Genomic DNA, 18,621 nt, shown 5'->3' with positions numbered 1-18,621 from the left:
GTGCCATGCTCTCCTCGCCCACATGTCTGTTGTGCCATGCTCTCCTCGCCCACATGTCTGTTGTGCCATGCTCTCCTCGCCCACATGTCTGTTGTTTCTGTGTTCTCCTCGCCCACATGTCTGTTGTTTCTGTGTTCTCCTCGCCCACATGTCTGTTGTGCCTGTGCTCTCCTTGCCCTCACGTCTGTTGTGCCCACGCTCTCACATTAAGCAGTAAGGGAAAGGCAGAATGGATTAGAACAGTGTTGATGCTGGGAAAGCCTCCCATATTCCAACTGAGTCTCAGTTTCCTTTGGGAGTATTTCCTCTCCTGAATTACTTTGATTGACTTGTTTGCTGCCTATTCCTTCTGTCTCTTCCCTTCTTTGCCTGAGCTGGACAATCCCTCTGCCAATGAATCACATCTGAGGCCCTCTGCTGGCTTTAGTTCTCTGTCTTGTTGTTTCAGTGTGACAATGCCCCTTTAGTTTATCTTGGGTTTCATGTTGCTGGGTCTGTGCTATGTGCTTCTGTGTAATGCACTTCTGGACTGATACCCATGTGGCTCTGGTGAATCCATGTTCACTGCCAGGGATTATTCATTCCATGATGCCACCGCAGCTAGGAATAGAATTGTTGTATCAGAGAGAGTTTGTTTTGCTTGATGATGAAGAAAGATAATATTGACTATTTCTGTGATGCTGGAGATCAAATACAGGACCTTACACATGCTAGGCAAGTGCTCAGCTTCTAAGCTGCACTCCTTAATATATTTTTTATTTTGAGCTGACTTTTACTAACTATGCCAGAGTGGCCTTGAACTTAGTCTATAGACAAGACCTTTAATTTGCTGTCTTCCAACTTCAACCTTCCAAAAATTGGGATCATAGGCATGCGCTGCCATACCTAGCTGCATTGGGTATCAGTTAATGCTATACTAGAGATCTTCTCTTTTAGTCAGAGTTTAACACAGAGAAGAGACAGCGATCAAATTGGGAAGGAGAGGCAGACTCTTCAGGGTGGGACCTACAGAGAGGATTGGGATTGTGTTCTTGCTGGAACTGGTACGTGCATGGGGTTTACTGAGTAGAAAAGGGAACAGAAGAAGCTATGCAGTGGGAACAGCATATTAGGCCAGGATATGACATAGGGTACCCTGAAGAACTACAGTTAATGTCACTACACAGTGGAGGGCTAAAAGAGAGACTTGAAAGGAGACAGATTGAGTTCATGGCACAGGTACCATGAAGAGATATGACCTAATCCATGCTTCATCAAAACAACACTTAAAGCTAGATGTGATGGCACACACCGTTAGTCCTAGCACTTGGGAGGCAGAGGCAGGATCTGGCCAGCCTGGTCTACAGAGTTTCAGGACAGCCAGGTCTGTTAAACAGAGAAACCCTGTCTTGAAGAAAACAGCAAAAAATACCCTCAACAATACTTAAGCAGAAAATGGGAACAATACCTCTATGTCCTTTAGCGCAAGGAGGAACCATTTAACCCTTTCAACCTGTGGGTCAAGACCTTTTGGGGGTCAAAGGACCCTTTCACAGAGGTCAAGCCAGATATCCTGCATATCAGATATTTGTATTACATTTCATAACAGTGACAACTACAGTTATGAAGTAGCAACAAAAATAATATGGTTGGGGGGGTCACCACATCATGAGAAACTGTATTAAAGGGTCTCAGCATTAGAAAGACTGAGAACACCTGCTTTAACCAAACAGAAAAGAGCATTAGGATTTTATCTTATGGAAGCAAAACCCAATCTTGCTTGTCTTCCTCTTAGCGGAGTTAGTCACAAAGCTTTATGAGGCGGCTGTGAAGAAAGTTCCCAACAGCGAGGAGTATCACTCTCACCTCTTCATGGCCTACGCCAGAGTGGGCGAGTACAAGAAGATGCAGCAGGTAACCAAATTCACAGCCTTCTGGGTAGGGCGCAAAGTCTCTGATATGATTGAGCTGCTGTGTGTGTGGTGATGAGCCAGTTACGGAGTTCTCAGGGATTTGGGGAAGTTGGCTGGCTGCTCATGTGTTTGCTTTGGTTTGCTGTCAGCTTGAGATTGCTCTAGAGTGACATGCCTGTTCAGGTTTCAGAAAGTGGATAGGCAGAAATCACAGAGCACAAAACAGAGCTGCTCTTAAGTTTATATCCAGTTAATTGAGCTGCTTTAGCCTTCTGAGAGTTAGATAAATTCACCAGGGGAAAAGTCCCTATGGCTGAAATTCTTAGCTTTTGCTCTCCAGAGGTGGCTTATTTGATCGGATTTTAGGGGTTCATTGTGTACATTTGAAGAATGTTACACAAATATTTACTTTTTTTTTTTTTTTTGTGGCATGGTGGGTGAAACCCAGGCTAGGCAGATGTTACTGCTGGCTGTATTCTTAGCCCTTTAGAAGTTGCTTAGGGCTGGGGCTGTAGCTCAGTCGGAATGTTTGCCAGGAGTGCACATTTTTGGGTTTACCACCAACATTAATGTGAGCTGGACATAGTGGCACATTCCTTTAATCCCAACACTCTGGAAGTCAAGCCAAAATCAATCAATCAATCAATCAATCAATCAATCAGAGGTTCGAGGCCATCCTTAGCTATATGATGATTTGTGGTCAGCCTGGGCACCATGAAAGACTTTTGCCCAGAATAGCCTTCAACTTGATGTCATTCTGTCTGCAGCTTCCCGAGTAGCTGGGATTGTAGACCTGTGTCACCACATCCGGCTCAGTGTAGTGTTTTGTGTCTTTAGCCGCATTGTAGGATAAACCTGTCATAGTGACATGTGCCTATCATTGAAGTACGTGGGTAGATGGTGGGAGGGTCAAGAATTGAAAGTTAGCTGCATAATAAGTTCAAGTATAAGGCCCTGGAATGAATTCAAGATCTTGCTTCAAAAAGAAAACAACAACAACAAAACCTGCTTGTAGCTAAGCCTTTCCTGGAACTTTGCTTTAAACTTAATAAGCAGTATCTAGCAAGGCTTGAGTTTCAGTTTCTGCCTCTTGAGTGCTGATATTTTTATAATTTGAGTTTTTGGGGGCTGGAGAGATGGTTCAGTGGTTAAGAGCATTGGCTGCTCTTCCAGAGGTCCTGAGTTCAATTCCCAGCAACGACCTGGTGGCTCACAACCATCCATAATGAGATTTGGTGCCCTCTTCTGGCTTGCAGGCATACATGCAGGCAAACACTATACATAATTAAAAAAATAAATCTTAAAAAGAAAGTTGAGTTTTTGTTTAACTTGTTCTTTGCCTGCAGTATCACACCGTAGCTATAGGAAGTCAGACAGGGTAATACAAATCCTTCCTCAGAATCAGCATTTATATTCTCTTATATAAGTTTTCAAAGTAGAAGTACTTCTTGTGTCTCTCATGAACTTGTTTTCCTTCCTCTATGGTTTTTGGTGCTGGAGATTGACCTAGGGCCCTACACGTACTGGATGTCTACCCTTCATGCAAAGCCCAGCCTTTGATTCCTTGAGTTTTTTTGTTAGTGTTAGAGATTGGACCAGGGCTTTCTGGTGATAGGCCAGTGCTCTCACACTAAAACTGGCCCAGCCCTCTTGATTTTTCTTGTGTGTGTCTGGAACTCGGGTCCTTTGGAAGGACAGCAGGCTCTCTTAACTGCTGAGCCATTTTTCCACCCCATGACTCACTCTCTTTGATTTTGTTCAGACTCATTTTCGTCCTGAGAATTGATGACTTACTCACCTGTTGACCTCAAATGTTTGTGCATCCTAATATCTTCAGTCTAGCCTAGAGCCTCACTTGTCCTTTAAGATCCATCTGAAATGCTGTTTTTCAGGGGATTTCATAATGATACTTCCCCATTTTCTCTTAAGGAGGAAAGAACGTGTGTGATTTCACCTTTCTTGGAATCGCCTAGCATGTGATTCTGTTTATTTATTTATTGTTCCTTTTGTTGTGTGTGTGTATACATACATACATACATGCATACATACATGCATGCATGCATACATACATACATACATATATGGGTGTGTTTTGCTACTTGTATGTTTGTGTACAGTATCTGAGGAGGATAGAAGTGGGTAACTAGATCTCCTGGGTCTATAGTTAAAGACAGTTTTAAACAGTTTTGTGGATGCTAGAAACTGAATCTGGATCTCTTGAAGAGCAGCCAGTGCTCCCAACTTGCCAGCCTGTAGTATGGTGAGGTTTTTTTTTGGTGGGGGGAGGGGCGTTCAAGACAGGGTTTCTCTGTGTAGCCTCTCCTGGAACTCGCTCTATAGAACATGCTGACCTTGATCTCAGAGATCTCCCCTAGTGCTGGGATTAAAGGCATGTACCACCACCACCTGGCTAGTATGGTGGGTTTTGTTTTGTTTTGTTTTGTGTTGTTTTTTCGAGACAGGGTTTCTCTGTGGCTTTGGAGCCTGTCCTGGAACTAGCTCTGTAGACCAGGCTGGTCTCGAACTCACAGAGATCCGCCTGCCTCTGCCTCCCAAGTGCTGGGATTAAAGGCGTGCGCCACCATCGCCCGGCTTGTTTTTTTTTTTTTTTTTAAAGATTTATTTATTTATTATGGATACAGTGTTCTATCTGCATGGATGCCACCAGACCAGAAGAGGGCACCAGACCCCATTACAGATGGTTGTGAGCCACCATGTGGTTGCTGGGAATTGAACTCAGGACCTTTGGAAGAGCAGGCAATGCTCTTAACCTCTGAGCCATCTCTCCAGCCCCCATAGTATGGTGTTTTTATACACATTTCTATTGTTAGGTAAATTTTAATTGGTTAGATTTGTGTTATGCATTTGGAAGATGGGTATAGGAAGGTCGAGAATTTAGAGCCATTTTCAGCTACATAGCAAGCCTGAGGCGGATTCAGCTGCATGTTTACCTGTGCCCAGAAAAGAATCAAGGACTTGGGCTGGGTGGTAGTGGTGCACACCTTTGATCCCAGCACTTGGGAAGGTGGAGGCAAAGGCAGGTGGATCTCTGTGAGTTTGAGGCCAGCCTGGTCTACAGAATGTGTTCCAGTTCAAGCTCCGAAACTACACAGAAAAAAACAAAACAAAAATAATCAAGATATTGAGAGAAAACTCCGTTGGTAAAATGCTTGCCATGTAAACATGAGGCCAGAGTTTGATTCCCAGTACCCAGTATGCTATATTAAATATGATGGCTTTCTTGTAATTCCAGTGCTAAGGAGGCGTTTTTCTGGCCAGCCAGCTTAGCTTAATTGTCAAGCCTCAGATCCTAGTAGAGACCCTATCACAGAAAGCAAAGTGGACAGCTCCTGAGGAACAACCCCTGAGGTTGTCCTCTGGCCTCCATAGGCATGTGCACACATGTGAATCTATATATGTTGAAGGAACTGTGGGCTGCGTTCCTACTGCTCGGCTCCTGGCCACCTGGTTAGCTTATGCCCCAAAATAACAACACACAAACTGTGTTCATATAAACACTGCTTGGCCCATTTCTATTAATGTGTGTAGCACCACGAGGTGGTGACTCACCAGGGAGATTCTAGCCTACGTCCCTCTTGGGTCGGAGCTTCATCGCATCTGCCTCAGAGAGGAGAGCTATGGCGTCTGAGCTCACTTCCTCTTCCTCCCAGCATTCTGTTCTGTTTACTCCACCCCCTATGTTCTAACCTATCAGGCCAAGCAGTTTCTTTATTAATTAGCCAGTGAACTTCCTCCATCACATAGGCATAAACACACACCACTTCTAATGAATTATTTGTGTGGTTTACATTTTGCCTTATCTCTTTAGCTTGTGCTTGATTTTGCTCATGCCTAGAACAGGTTCCTTTTTTGAGTCGAAAGGATTTGGGGACAGCAATTCAGTATGCTCAAGTAATTCTAGTTAGCTCTGTTTGTCTGATCTGCTCTAAGTGTGGGCATAGTATGTAAAAGGGTTAGTCATTTTTTCTGTTAGTTTTTTTGAGACAGTGTCTCATGTTGCTCACTATATAACTAAGAGTGAACTTTTTTTTTTTTTGGTTTTTCTAGACAGGGTTTCTCTGTGGCTTTGGAGCCTGTCCTGGAACTCGCTCTGTAGACCAGGCTGGTCTCGAACTCACAGAGATCCGCCTGCCTCTGCCTCCCGAGTGCTGGGATTAAAGGCGTGCGCCACCATCGCCCAGCAAGAGTGAACTTTTGATCTTCTGTCTCTACCTCAAGTTCTGGGAGGCCATGTTCATTACAGGCATGTTCCATAGTGCCTGACTGGTGGGGTTAGTTGTAATTATTGATAGCTTGGAAGGACCAAATGTTTCCCACCAAGTCTACCTCCTATCTGGTGGCCCTGCTTGCTGTAGTTGTTTCAGGGTCTTCAGTGAGGACTGCTGCTGTGGCTTGTTTGTTTGGACAGGGTCTCAGCCCAAGTTGACTTCAAGCTCCCTGTGCAGCTAAGGATGATTGAACCTCCTCTGTCTCCCAAGTGGCTGAAACTATGAGCATGCATCCCGTGCCTGGACAGTGGTGGGCATTCCTATGGCTTTGGGCATGGTAGGCACGCACTCCATCAACTGAACTTTATCCAAGTCTGAAGATCACACTGATAAACAATCATAGTCAAATTCTGTGAATTTTGGTAGTCTTCTTAGAACTGTGCTGTGTCACATCTATTTTCTGAGTTTGGACTTAAATGGTTCAAAAGTTGAACTGTCACTCAGGATGTAAAACTTGACATTTATGATTATTTGTTGTTGTCATAGTGATGAGGTTATCAGGCACTGCCATCACCTACAGTATGTAACTGTGTTACTGGTCTCGGGAACGTGCCACACACTCAGACTTATATTTGTTTTCATTTCCAGTTTATTAATTGTCTATCTGATGTTCTCTAAATTATGCTCTCTTTCAGGCTGGCATGGCTTTGTATAAGATTGTCCCCAAAAACCCTTACTACTTTTGGTCTGTGATGAGCTTAATCATGCAAGTAAGTATGTTGCTCAGAATTGGATTGAAGTGTCTTTACCATCTTTGTCTCTAATGAACTGTGTCAGGAGGGTCTTGACGGATCATCCCTTGGTTTTCAATTTGGGAATACTTGGTAGTCTTTGTTTAATTAAATTTTATTTTATGTATATGGGTGTTTTGCCTGTATGTATGTATGTCTGTGAACCATGTACTGGTAGCTGCTGAGGCCAGAAGAGGGTGTCTGGTGCCTTGGAACAGGAGTTACAGTTTTGAGTCACCATGTGGGTGCTGGGAATCAAACTTGATTCTTCTGAAAGAATAGCCAGTGCTCTTGACCTCTGAGACAGTTTTCCACCTTTCTTATTTATTGTTTTTTTGTTTTGTTTTGAGATAGGGTATCACCTTGAACTTACTATGTAACCTAGGTTGACCTCAAACTCAAGATCCTGCTGCCTCCACCTCTTGAATTTGGGGGTTACAGGTGAGGTGGCTATCGTGCCTGGCTGCTTGGTAGTTTCTCAGTTGTCCTATTAGTTTATCCCAGACCAGCTCCCAACAGTATGTGGCTACAGAGGACTTGAGTATTGGGATTATAGGTGTGCATCACTACAACTGGCTGGTGTTTGTTCTTATCAAGCTTCAACTTCCTCTTTTGTGGAATGGAGATGCTTATCTCTCAGAACTCCTGTAAGAATCCCACTGACACCCTCTGGGGAGAAGGGCTGGGAGGTCATGCTGAGAAACACATTATAGACTCGGCATGGTGATACACACCCGGAACCCCATTATAGAAACACATTATAGACTCGGCATGGTGATACACACCCGGAACCCCAAGCACAGCAAGATGATCTGGAGTTTGAGGCTGAATCAGGGTGCAAGTGAGACCTGTTCGAGAAGATAAAAAAAAATTATCACAATAAACCAAGCTCTCTATCTTCAAGTGTGTGGGGCTTGACTAGAAATTGTCAAACTAGCCGGGCGGTGGTGGCGCACGCCTTTAATCCCAGCACTCGGGAGGCAGAGGCAGGCGGATCTCTGTGAGTTCGAGACCAGCCTGGTCTACAGAGCTAGTTCCAGGACAGCCTCCAAAACCACAGAGAAACCCTGTCTCGAAAAACCAAAAAAAAAAAAAAAGAAAGAAAAAGAAATTGTCAAACTACTGGGGGAATCCTTTCTCTAGTTTCTATATCTGTAAGTTGAGTATATATCTACTTTGAAAGGTTGTGTCCTCTGGATAAGTGAGCCTTGAGCAGAATCTTTGCACTGTTCAGTTAACAGTAGTCCTGGTTTAAAAATGGTGGCTATATGGTAATTAGCTAATAACAAGAGCTGTGTAACTAGAATTGGGATGTCTCCTTTTGTAGCTGTGTTAGCATATCAAGGCACAGTGTACACAGCTTCCTTCTTGGCACCCTGGTAATGTAATACCAAACAGAGGCACACCCCTTTTTGAGTACTTGTAGGTAACTATCAGATCACCCTGTCAAAGCACTAAGTCATGTAGAAGCCAGGGGTTGTAGGAATGAATGGGATGCTAAGGCGGCTATGATTCCGTGTGTCCACGTGGTAGATTCATATTAGGCCTGTTAATGTACACAGTGGACTGGGGGCCAGAGTCACAGTTCTTAATGGTGTTCTGCATGGTGATGTGAACAGAACAAGTAGGAGAGAGATTACAGCAAAATATTTATCATTCTTCTTGCAGTCTATATCCGCACGAGATGAAAATCTCTCAAAAACCATGTTTTTGCCCCTGGCAGAGAGGATGGTAGAAAAAATGGTGAAAGAGGACAAGATAGAAGCTGAAGCTGAAGTGAGTATACGCCCTTACTCCATTTTCCCAATTGTGACAACAGTGTCCACTTTATAGCTGGTGACCCTATCTGGGCCTTAGGTAAAAAAGACTTGCCTGACTCAGCTAGGAACCATGAAACCGAGCTATCTCTGAAAAGTGCTCTCTGTTAATTAAGATGTATGTGGAAAGGAAAAGTCGTCAACACAGTTGTGTTAAATAATTGTAATGAGTACACGGATGCTTGTATTCCTGCTCACTTCTCAATGCTGTAACTGTTTGTGTCTTCTACAAGGTTGAACTTTATTATATGATCCTGGAACGCTTGGGGAAGTACCAGGAAGCCCTGGATGTCATTAGAGGGAAATTAGGAGGTAATTTAAAAAGTTTCCTGTTTTGTTTTCAATTTGAAGATGAAACTTACTTGTGGTTGAAAAGTTCCCATACAATCATAAAAGTCCTATAACTTTGCTATATACGTCTATGTTCTAAACATAGGGGTTTTTGTATTGTTTTTATTGAGCTGTACATTTTTGTCTGCTCCCCTCCCTTCCTTCTCTTCTCCTTTCTCCCCTTCTACCCTATCCTGTGAGCCCCACGCTCCCAATTTACTCAGAAGATCTTGTCCTTTTTTTTCTCTTTTCTTTGTAGATCTATGTATATCCCTCTTAAGGTTCTCTTTGTTGTCTAGTTTCTCTGGGGTTTTGAACTGTGTGGACTGTAAGTGGTTTTGTTTCTGTTTTAAAGATTTATATTTATTTAGTACTTTTACAGTGTTCTGCCTGCATGTATGCTTACACGCCGGAAGGTGGATCCTTTATGGATGGTTGTGAGCCACTATGTGGTTGCTGGGAATTGAACTCAGGACCTCTGGAAGAGGAGCCAGTGCTCTCTCCAGCCCTGTAGGCTGGTTTCTAAACTTGTGTTTAAACTATTAACAGTATTTTCATCCCAAGCACTTAGGAGCCAGAGGCAGGCTTGGTCTACATAGTGAGTTCTAGGACAGCCAGGGCTGTGTAGATAGACCAACCCTGTCTCAAACAGTAACACTTTTTTTTTTTATTAATTCTTTGAGAATTTCATACAAGGTAATTTTGATTGTATTCATTTTTTTACCCTCACTCAACTTTCCCTAGGTGTTCCCTACCTCATTATCTCCCTACCACCACCTTCCTGCCCCCAGTACTTCCATTGAGCCCAGTTTGTGCTTCCCATAAACTCCTGGGTTTAACTTTTTTTTATTTTGTTTTGTTTTTCAAGACATCCTGGGAATGGTGTTCTATATAGACCCATACTCTTAGAGATCCTCCAACTTCTGCCTCTCAAGTGCTGGGACTAAAGGTGGGCACCACCATGCCCAGCTCCGGTTAAACAACCCCCCACTATCTATCTATCTATCTATCTATCTATCTATCTATCTATCTATCTATCTATCTATCTATCTATCTATCTATCTATCTATCTATCTATCAATTTTCAAGACAGGGTTTTTCTGTGTTGCCCTGGTTGTCCTGGAACTCACTCTGTAGACCAGGCTGATCTCAAACTCAGAGATCTACCATGTCTGCCTCCTAAGTGCCGAGATGGGTGTTTTGCCTGACTGCATGTCTGCAGTACTCATTTTTTAGAAGTGTGTCAGTTGAGGTTTCTGAGTCCGGATATGTTGTATTTTACATGTATCTATCACAGCTCAGTGTGGATCTCCAACCATTATTTAAATTTATTGTAGGAAATGTTTCTATTTAGGAAAAGGATCTTTGTAAGATAGTAGAGTGTATTATTTTAAGAGTTAGTTTCTTTTCTTTTGTGTTTTTGTTTTTTTTAATATTTATTTATTTATTATGCATACAATATTCTTTCTGTGTGTATGTCTGCAGGCCAGAAGAGGGCACCAGACCTCATTACAGATGGTTGTGAGCCACCATGTGGTTGCCGGGAATTGAACTCAGGACCTTTGGAAGAGCAGGCAATGCTCTTAACCACTGAGCCATCTCTCCAGCCCTTGTTTTTGTTTTTTGAGACAAGGTTTCTCTCTGTAGTTCTGTCTTAGAACTAGCTGTGTAGACCAGGCTGACCTCAAACTCACAGAGGTCCATCTGCTTCTGCCTCCCGAGTGTTAGAAGTTTATTTTTTTGAGGGATCCAACAAATAGGACCACCCCCCGCACCCCCGCGATTGGATTTTATTCCGGTAGATATGAAACTAGCCAAACTTTTATACTTTTTGTTGTAGATAAGTTGACAAGTGAGATTCAGAGTCGGGAAAACAAATGCATGGCCATGTACAAGAAGCTGAGCAGGTGGCCAGAGTGCAACGCCCTTTCCCGACGCCTCCTGTTGAAAAAGTGAGTAGATGGCCACTGCTTGTGAGCTGAGAGCCTTGGAAGGTTTCCAGGCCCCCGAGACTGATGCTGGTCTGTGTTGTGAGAGTTCTGGGTATGTTAGAAGTTTTCAATGAGCTTTATATTTTGAAAGTAAGTCCTAATGGGGCCTGGGAAGTGGTGGATAAGTTATTTCTTAAGGATTAGCGTGGAGTTACTGTATTACTTTTTGTTTGTTTTTGTTTTTTGAAACAAGGTTTCTCTGTGTAGCTCTGGCTGTCTTAGAACTAGCTTTGTAGACCAGGCTGGCCTGGATCTCTGTGAAGAGATCCCCCTGCCTCTGCCTCCTGAGTGCTGTGATAATAGGCGTGTGCCATCACCACCTATCAAGTTTCTGTGTCATATTTGACACTGGCCTTAAAGAGGCTTCCCTCTCCATGCCGGTTCCTAGTTAGGAAGAGCTCATTGGGTAATTGTATGTTAGGAAGTTAGTCTTTGAGTATCTAGAAAGCCCCAGGCTTTGACAGTCTCCACAGTGCCATCTTGGGGGGTCCTGGTATACGTTGGCATGACTTAGAAAATTGGTTGAAGTCATAGTACCTAAGGAACCTTATCACAACTTGAGTTTAATACTGTGTGCATCATTCAATCTGATTTTAGCTCAGATGACTGGCAGTTCTATCTGACTTATTTCGATTCTGTCTTTCGACTGATTGAAGAGGCCTGGACGCCTCCTGCTGAAGGGGAACAGTAAGTTGTCATCTTTTTTACTTTCTTAACATTTTTTTTTAAATAAGGAGTGATATGTGACGTAATTGTAAGATGTTTCCAAAAATTTCGTTTTATTTAACATATATTAATTTGCCTGCATGTATGTGTATATATGTGTGTGTGTGTGTGTGTATATATATGTATATCTGTATGTTTGTATATATGTTTACTGTGTTTCTACTTAGTGCGCAGGGGGCAGAAGAAGGCATTGAATTTCTTGGAACAGGAGATATGAGCTGCCATGTGGGTACTGGGAATTGAACGCCTGGAAGAGCAATAGTGTTCACAACTGATGTACCATCTCTCTAGCCTTTAGGTTATACTTTAAGTGGTTTTGTTTGGGCAGCTTGCATTAAGTGACACTCTGGGGATTATTAGTCTGTGACCCCAAATGGTTGTCATCTTTGAGGTACAGGTTCACTTTCTGTGGACAGGTAGTTGACCCTAGGGCTTACATTGGTATGCAAGGCTTCTTAGCACTGAACTTTATTCCCAGGATAGTGACTTCTATTTTGCCTTAGCCTGAGTGTGGGATTACAGGCATATGTCAGCATATCTTTTTTACAGTGGTACTTTTGAGTGTGATGGAGCAAAAGGACTTTATTGTGCATCAGTTATGCTTTATCACTCCACAATTACATTCTTTTTAAACAGTCATTTTGTTTTACTGTAATAAACACATGTGCCCTGTAAGACTCATTTTAGTCCCCATGTGGTATTTAGTCCCACTTAACCTGTTAATGTTAAAATAAATCCTCATAGCCTCTTGCCTCCCCACTGGCTTCTATCCTTTTGTTAACATAGTGCTGTGTACTGAGAGTGGGATTAGATCAGACATTCTGGTTGTGGTGTCTTCCTCCCTAAATATGTGTAGGCTCTTTCATATGTTTGAGATGTAAGTCTCTTTCTTTCTTTCTTTCTTTCTTTCTTTCTTTCTTTCTTTCTTTCTTTCTTTCTTTCTTTCTTTCTTTTTTTTTTTTGAGTGGCTCAAGAGTTATCTTTGAGAGATGTTTCTCGATCCATTAATGTCTCTGCTGTTGACTGCAGTTAGGTTATTAGCAGAAATTTTTCTTCCCCCCTTTTATAGCTGATATGAAGAAAAAAATAATGAATCTTTAAAAAACAGGGTTTGGTTTGGTTTTGTTTTGCTTTGCTTGCATTTTTGAGACAGGGTTTTTCTTTAGTAGCCCTGGATGTCCTGGAACTCTTTCACTCAGTAGACCAGGTTGGCCTCGAACTCAGAGAACCACCTGCTTCCTCTGTGCTGACATTAACGGTAGGGGCCACCACCTTCTGGCCAAAAAACAATTTTTGTAAAAGCTTCATTTAACCAGGCATATTGGTCGACACCCTTAGTCCCAGTACTTGGGGCACTGAGAAAGCAGAAGCGGGTGGATCTCTGAGTCCAAGGCTGGTTTGGTCTGCAGAATGAGTTCTAGTACAGCCAGGGCAACATAGAGAATCCCTGTCTCGAACCAAAACAACAAAAAAGCTTTATTTATTTGTGTGTGTACTTGTGTGCCACCCCAAAGGTCAGAGGACACCTTGTGGGAGTGAATACTCTCCTACTATGTGGGTCCTCATTCATAGAGGCAATTTGACTGCTGAGCTGTCTTGCCACCTTTAAAGAGGTGAGGGTGATTTGTTAATTTACAGTATTCAGAAGTCAAAGTGAAGAAGAATTTTATAGCTTGTTACTTGTTAGATCAGGCTCATGGCTTTCTCATACCTGCTTGACCTTGTGTGGGTTGCGCCCCTTCACTGCCTTGCTAAGGACTGCCTAGCCCTCTAATCATGTGAAGCAAGTGATTTCTCACTAATCCACACTGCTAGCCATTTGCTTTTTTTTAGGGGGGTGGGGTTTGTGACAGGGTCTCTAGCCCTAGCTGTTCTGGAACTGTGTAAACCTGGCTGGTTTAGAACACATAGAGATCTGTCTGCCTCTTCCTCCCAGGTACTCGGAGCCCTTGACTTTTTGAGGCAAGGTCTTCATGTGCAGCCATTGCTGACCTTTGCTTAGTCTCCTGCTTTCTGCTAGAGGCGTAGGTTGTAGCTGTGTCACCTATCACACTCTGTCACTGTTCTTTTATTGCTGTTTTTGTTGTTTATAGATAGCACACTACGGTTTCTTAAGATCAGTCTCTCTTGGCTTCCACTTTATGGAGCCTGTTGGAGGCAGTAATGGTGCCTTGTGTTTCCTTCAGCTCCTTAGAAGGGGAAGTACACTGCTCTGCAGAAGACGCTGTGAAGTTTATAGAGGATCGGATAATGGAGGCATCACAAAATGCCAGGCATGTCCGAGGCCCACACCTTGCTAAGTTGGAGCTCATCAGGCGCCTGCGAAGCCAAGGTTGTAATGACGAGTACAAACTGGGTAAGAATAATTGGACATTGGGGGGCACTAGAGAAGATGAGGGATACGCTTCAGATCTTGACTTCAGTCCTCATTATCAATGCGCTTATTATCTGAAAATAATTACTAAAGATGGCTTACTTACAAAAAAAATCCATCTCCCACACATATTCCGTTTGGTTTTATTTTATTTATTTTATATACCAACCACTGTCGCCCTTCCCTCCTCTCTTCCCATTCCCTCCCCCATCGACTTAGCTTTTTATATTAGTGTATCTGTTTAGTCCATCTGGTCTTAAAGAGAAATTGCCAGTCCTGCCCTTCTGAATATTTCTCAGAGTACATGAGTATTCTTTCTGATTTGCATTTTTTTGTGAATTGATCTCATTCAGTAGCCCAAACTTACCTGGAACTCAGCCTCCCAGTGTGAGCCTACCTTTCATGTATTCATTTATTCTTTCATTTATTTATTGAAGGTGGGAAGGGTAGCCTGGAGCTTGCTGTAAAATTGAGAATAACTTTAAAGTGACCCTCCTGTCTCAGCCTCCCAAATGCTGGGTTTACAGGTGTGCCCACCATACATAATTCTTGTCTTTTTGGGACCAGGTTTCTCTGTGTTTACCTGGCTATCCTGGAACTCGCTATATAGACCAGGCTGTCCTCAAACTCACAGAGATCCTTCTGCCTTTGCCTCCTGAATGCTGGGATTAAAGGTGTGTACTACCACTACCTAGCAACACCATACTTAACTCTTATTTCTTTATCTTTTGTGTTTTGTCTTTTATATTTTGAGACAGAGAGTGCTGGACTTAAAGGTGTGTGCTACTGTGACTGGCTTCAGCCAAAGTTAATTTTTTTTTTTTTTTTTTTTTAGACAGGGTTTCTCTGTGGCTTTGGAGCCTGTCCTGGAACTAGCTCTGTAGACCAGGCTGGTCTCGAACTCACAGAGATCCGCCTGCCTCTGCCTCCCGAGTGCTGGGATTAAAGACATGTGCCACCATCGCCCGGCAGGCAAAGTTAATTTGAAGGAAACAGACCAGTCTGTGAGTAATGAGTAATGTAGTATCCTCTCTTGAAGGTGACCCAGAAGAGTTAATGTTCCAGTATTTCAAGAAGTTTGGGGATAAGCCATGTTGCTTCACAGACTTGAAGGTGTTCGTTGACCTCTTGCCTGCTGCCCAATGCACACAAGTACGTGTCTCTCAGAGTTCTGTTAGTGTCCAGAGTATCTGTGCATGTACATTAGTGCAGGAAAGGCGATATAGTAAGTGCCTTGCAGCCACAGTGCTTGGTGAGGTAGAACCAGTGGAAAATCACACTTGGACATCTCACCTGGCTCAGGTTTCTCACCTGTTAATAGGATCTTAATTTTTCTGCAAAGGATCATGTGGCCCAGGGTTTTCCTTCCTCTGCCTTCAAACATTGGGATCAGGTGTGAGCCTTTACACCTGACTGATGTCATCTAGAGGCTGAGCAGTTTCAAGTCAAGCTACTCTGGCACTTGTGTGGCATGTATATCTTGCTGTGTCTTTACACATTGGAGAGCCATACATAGATTTCCCTAGACCAGTGGCTCTCAACCTTCTAACACAGTGACCTTTTAATACAGTTCCTCGTGTTTTGGTGACTTCCAGACATAAAATTATTTCATTGCTACTTCATAACTGCAATTTTGCTACTGTTATGAATCGTCAGTATATATGCGATATACGACCCCCAAAGGGGTTGAGAACCACTTCCCTAGACTATTTCATACTCAGAAGTATTTGATGCATGTTGCAGAGCTGACCTTGGTCATAGGCAGTTGGAGTCCTTTATCTACTGGGGAGCAATGTGACTGAGGTAGGATAGGACGCTATGTGCAGAGATAAAGGCATGAATAAACCCGTATCTGCCATCCACTGGTTTACTAGTAACCCTGTGGCAAAGCTTGATGACTGGAAGTCTTAATTGTGCCAGGGCTGCTGCCATGCGGCCTACCATAAAAAAGCCTTCTGTGCCCATGAGGAGTGAAGTGGACTGAGCACAGTGGAATGACTGTATCTTCACTCCACCAGGACTTAGTACTTTGACAGACTTAGGTGACTCATCTAGGACACATGTGTGTCTATGCCTTTAATCCCAGCTCCCTAACTAATAAGGATCCATTAGTCTCAATTGAGTTCTGAAAGACTCTTCATTCTTGTTGTCTAAGTGGAGCTGTTTTTGCGGTGTTTGTGTACAGAGTTCAGGGGTATGACTTCTTGGGTAAATTGTAACATGCAGAAGGGAAGACCATAAGTATTAAAGATGAGGTCTTTGGGGGCTGGGGAGATTGGCTCAGCGATTAAGAGTGCTGCCTGCTCTCACACAAATCCAGGTTCAATTCCTACCGTCCACTTGGTGGTTCACAATTATCTGAACATTGATCTGGTGACGACTTCTGGCTTCCATGAATGCACGCAATGTAGTACACACCATATGTACAGGCAAAACATCCACACACATAAAATAAAAGTAAAGGGGTGGGAGGATCTCCTGTGGCTCAGTTTGCATAGCCATGCATGATCTAGCCGTGCAGCACCATACCTGGTCTTTGAGAGCTAGAGGTTGGACAATAGCTGTGGGGGGTAGAGATAGCTGGTACAGGAATCCCATAGAGCATCTCAGGTGTCCCAAACACATCTGCATTGTGTGGCCTTTGTTCTTCCTCTCTGCAGTTCATTAATCAGCTTCTTGGAGTTGTTCCGTTGTCAACACCAACAGAGGACAAACTTGCCCTGCCAGGTGACATCCGTGCCCTGCAGCAGCATCTGTGTGTCGTGCAGCTGACAAGGCTTCTTGGCTTGTACCACATCATGGATAAGAGCCAGAAGCTGGGTGTGGTCAGAGAGTTGATGTTAAGGTACCAACACGGACTGGAGTTTGGTGAGTAGCCATTCAGATGTGTGTGTTGCCCGTGTCCTCCCCACCCTCCTGCCAGTTCTGCTAAGACTGAGAAGTCAGTATGTAAAGTACCTAGAGCACACTCCTCTAGTGCACATACTGGGCATTTTATCAAATGCTTCCTCAATCTGAGTAATTCTCAGAAACCTAGTTAGGCTAACAGGTGTTGTCTGCTCCTCCTGAGCAGCCAGACTATTCCATGGTTCTTAAACAAGTTGTATGACTTGTGAGGATTTTTGCGCCTGGGAGCTGTGGCCTTATGTCTTCACAACACTGCAAGAAGCAGAGTAGTGTAGTGTGAATTATAAGGTAATGTTCAGTGCAGAAGCAGGGACTCTGACTGACTGGCTGTAAGCCACTCAGTAGAGGTGTCACTTGAGCACCACTGTGCTTTAAGAACCATTTGGTAGGAGGGTTGATACAGCATTAGTTAAGCTGAGGCTCTGGTTCTTTTCGTCACCTCAGACTTCTTAGGTCTTTCCTTTTGTAAAAACTGGTGTATGCACCTTCTCCTCTGGAATGTTCTGTTCCAGCTCAGTGTGACTTATAAGCGATTTGGTTTGTGTTCTCACCTCCCTTCTATACATCCTTTTTTTTCTTGCCCTCTTTTGTGGTGCCAGGGATTGAAGCCAGTTGCTTGTGCATGCTAAGCAAGTACTTATGTTCATGCTACATCCCGTTTTTATGGCTTGTATTTTTCTTCGGTACAGGCCCTATTCTTTTTTATTTATTTGTTTTTGTGTTGTTTTTCGAGACAGGGTTTCTCTGTCTAGCCCTAGCTGTCCTGGAACTTACTCTGTAGACCAGACCAGGTCAGCCTCAAACTTCAGAGATTGTCTGCCTCTGTCTCCTGAGCAGAATTAAAGACGTGCACCACCACTTCCCTGTTTACTCATCCTATTCTTACTTTCTTTTTTCTTTTCCTCTTTTTCTGCCTATCATTTTTCTTCAAAAGTAAACAAAAGTCTCCTGTCGCAGCACTTTATGAGTAATTATTAAAAATAGGCGTTTTTTTTTTTAATCCTTCCCCTAGGGCGCTCTTGTTTGAAGACAGAGTTGCAGTTCTCTGATTATTACTGCCTCCTCGCTGTCCATGTGCTCACTGATATATGGAGAGAAGCAGGTAAGGACACTGGTGTCACCTCCATGGGGGTTGCTGGAGATGGAGGCCACACTGTGGAAACTCTTAGCACTGAACCTTGGGCCCAACTCAGCAGCTATCTCATTGGTTTCTAAATTTATCTGCATAATGAATGATCACTCTGATTTAAAACTAGAGTTAAGATATAACCACACTGATTTAAAGGCAGATGGGCAAACCCACAGAACACAAAAACCCTCTTTTTATTTATTAATGTTTAAAAAATGATTTTTCTACCAGATGGTGGTGGTGGCAGCGGTGCATGCTTTTAATCTCAGCATTTGTGAGGCAAAGACAAGTGAGTTTGAGGCCAGCTTGGCCTAAAAAGTCAGTTCTAGGACAGCCAGCCAGGGCTAAAGCCTGTCTCCAAAAACCACACACATAAAAGATTCTCTCTCTCTCTCTCTCTCCCTCTCTCTCTCTCTCTCTCTCTCTCTCTCTCTC

General features: G+C 43.3%; 1 protein-coding gene across 2 annotated transcripts in view; it reads left to right on the top strand.

The window, feature by feature from the left end:
- The window catches only part of Naa25 (N(alpha)-acetyltransferase 25, NatB auxiliary subunit), a 55,772-nt gene that overhangs the window by 13,359 nt on the left and 23,792 nt on the right, over nucleotides 1–18,621 (top strand). For both annotated transcript variants that reach the window (XM_005344480.2, XM_026785031.1), the window contains exons 4-13: nucleotides 1,775–1,893; nucleotides 6,817–6,891; nucleotides 8,581–8,688; nucleotides 8,963–9,041; nucleotides 10,900–11,011; nucleotides 11,648–11,737; nucleotides 13,963–14,132; nucleotides 15,190–15,302; nucleotides 16,811–17,018; nucleotides 18,070–18,159. In XM_005344480.2, the coding sequence (XP_005344537.1) occupies nucleotides 1,775–1,893; nucleotides 6,817–6,891; nucleotides 8,581–8,688; nucleotides 8,963–9,041; nucleotides 10,900–11,011; nucleotides 11,648–11,737; nucleotides 13,963–14,132; nucleotides 15,190–15,302; nucleotides 16,811–17,018; nucleotides 18,070–18,159 (1,164 nt within the window). The remainder of the gene's footprint in view (nucleotides 1–1,774; nucleotides 1,894–6,816; nucleotides 6,892–8,580; nucleotides 8,689–8,962; nucleotides 9,042–10,899; nucleotides 11,012–11,647; nucleotides 11,738–13,962; nucleotides 14,133–15,189; nucleotides 15,303–16,810; nucleotides 17,019–18,069; nucleotides 18,160–18,621) is intronic.

This window comes from Microtus ochrogaster, chromosome 2 (genome assembly GCF_000317375.1).
Source record: "Microtus ochrogaster isolate Prairie Vole_2 chromosome 2, MicOch1.0, whole genome shotgun sequence".
NCBI classification, from domain to species: Eukaryota; Metazoa; Chordata; class Mammalia; order Rodentia; family Cricetidae; genus Microtus; species Microtus ochrogaster.
Note: the sequence above shows the minus strand (reverse complement) of the source record. Positions and strands in the feature narration are given on the sequence as shown.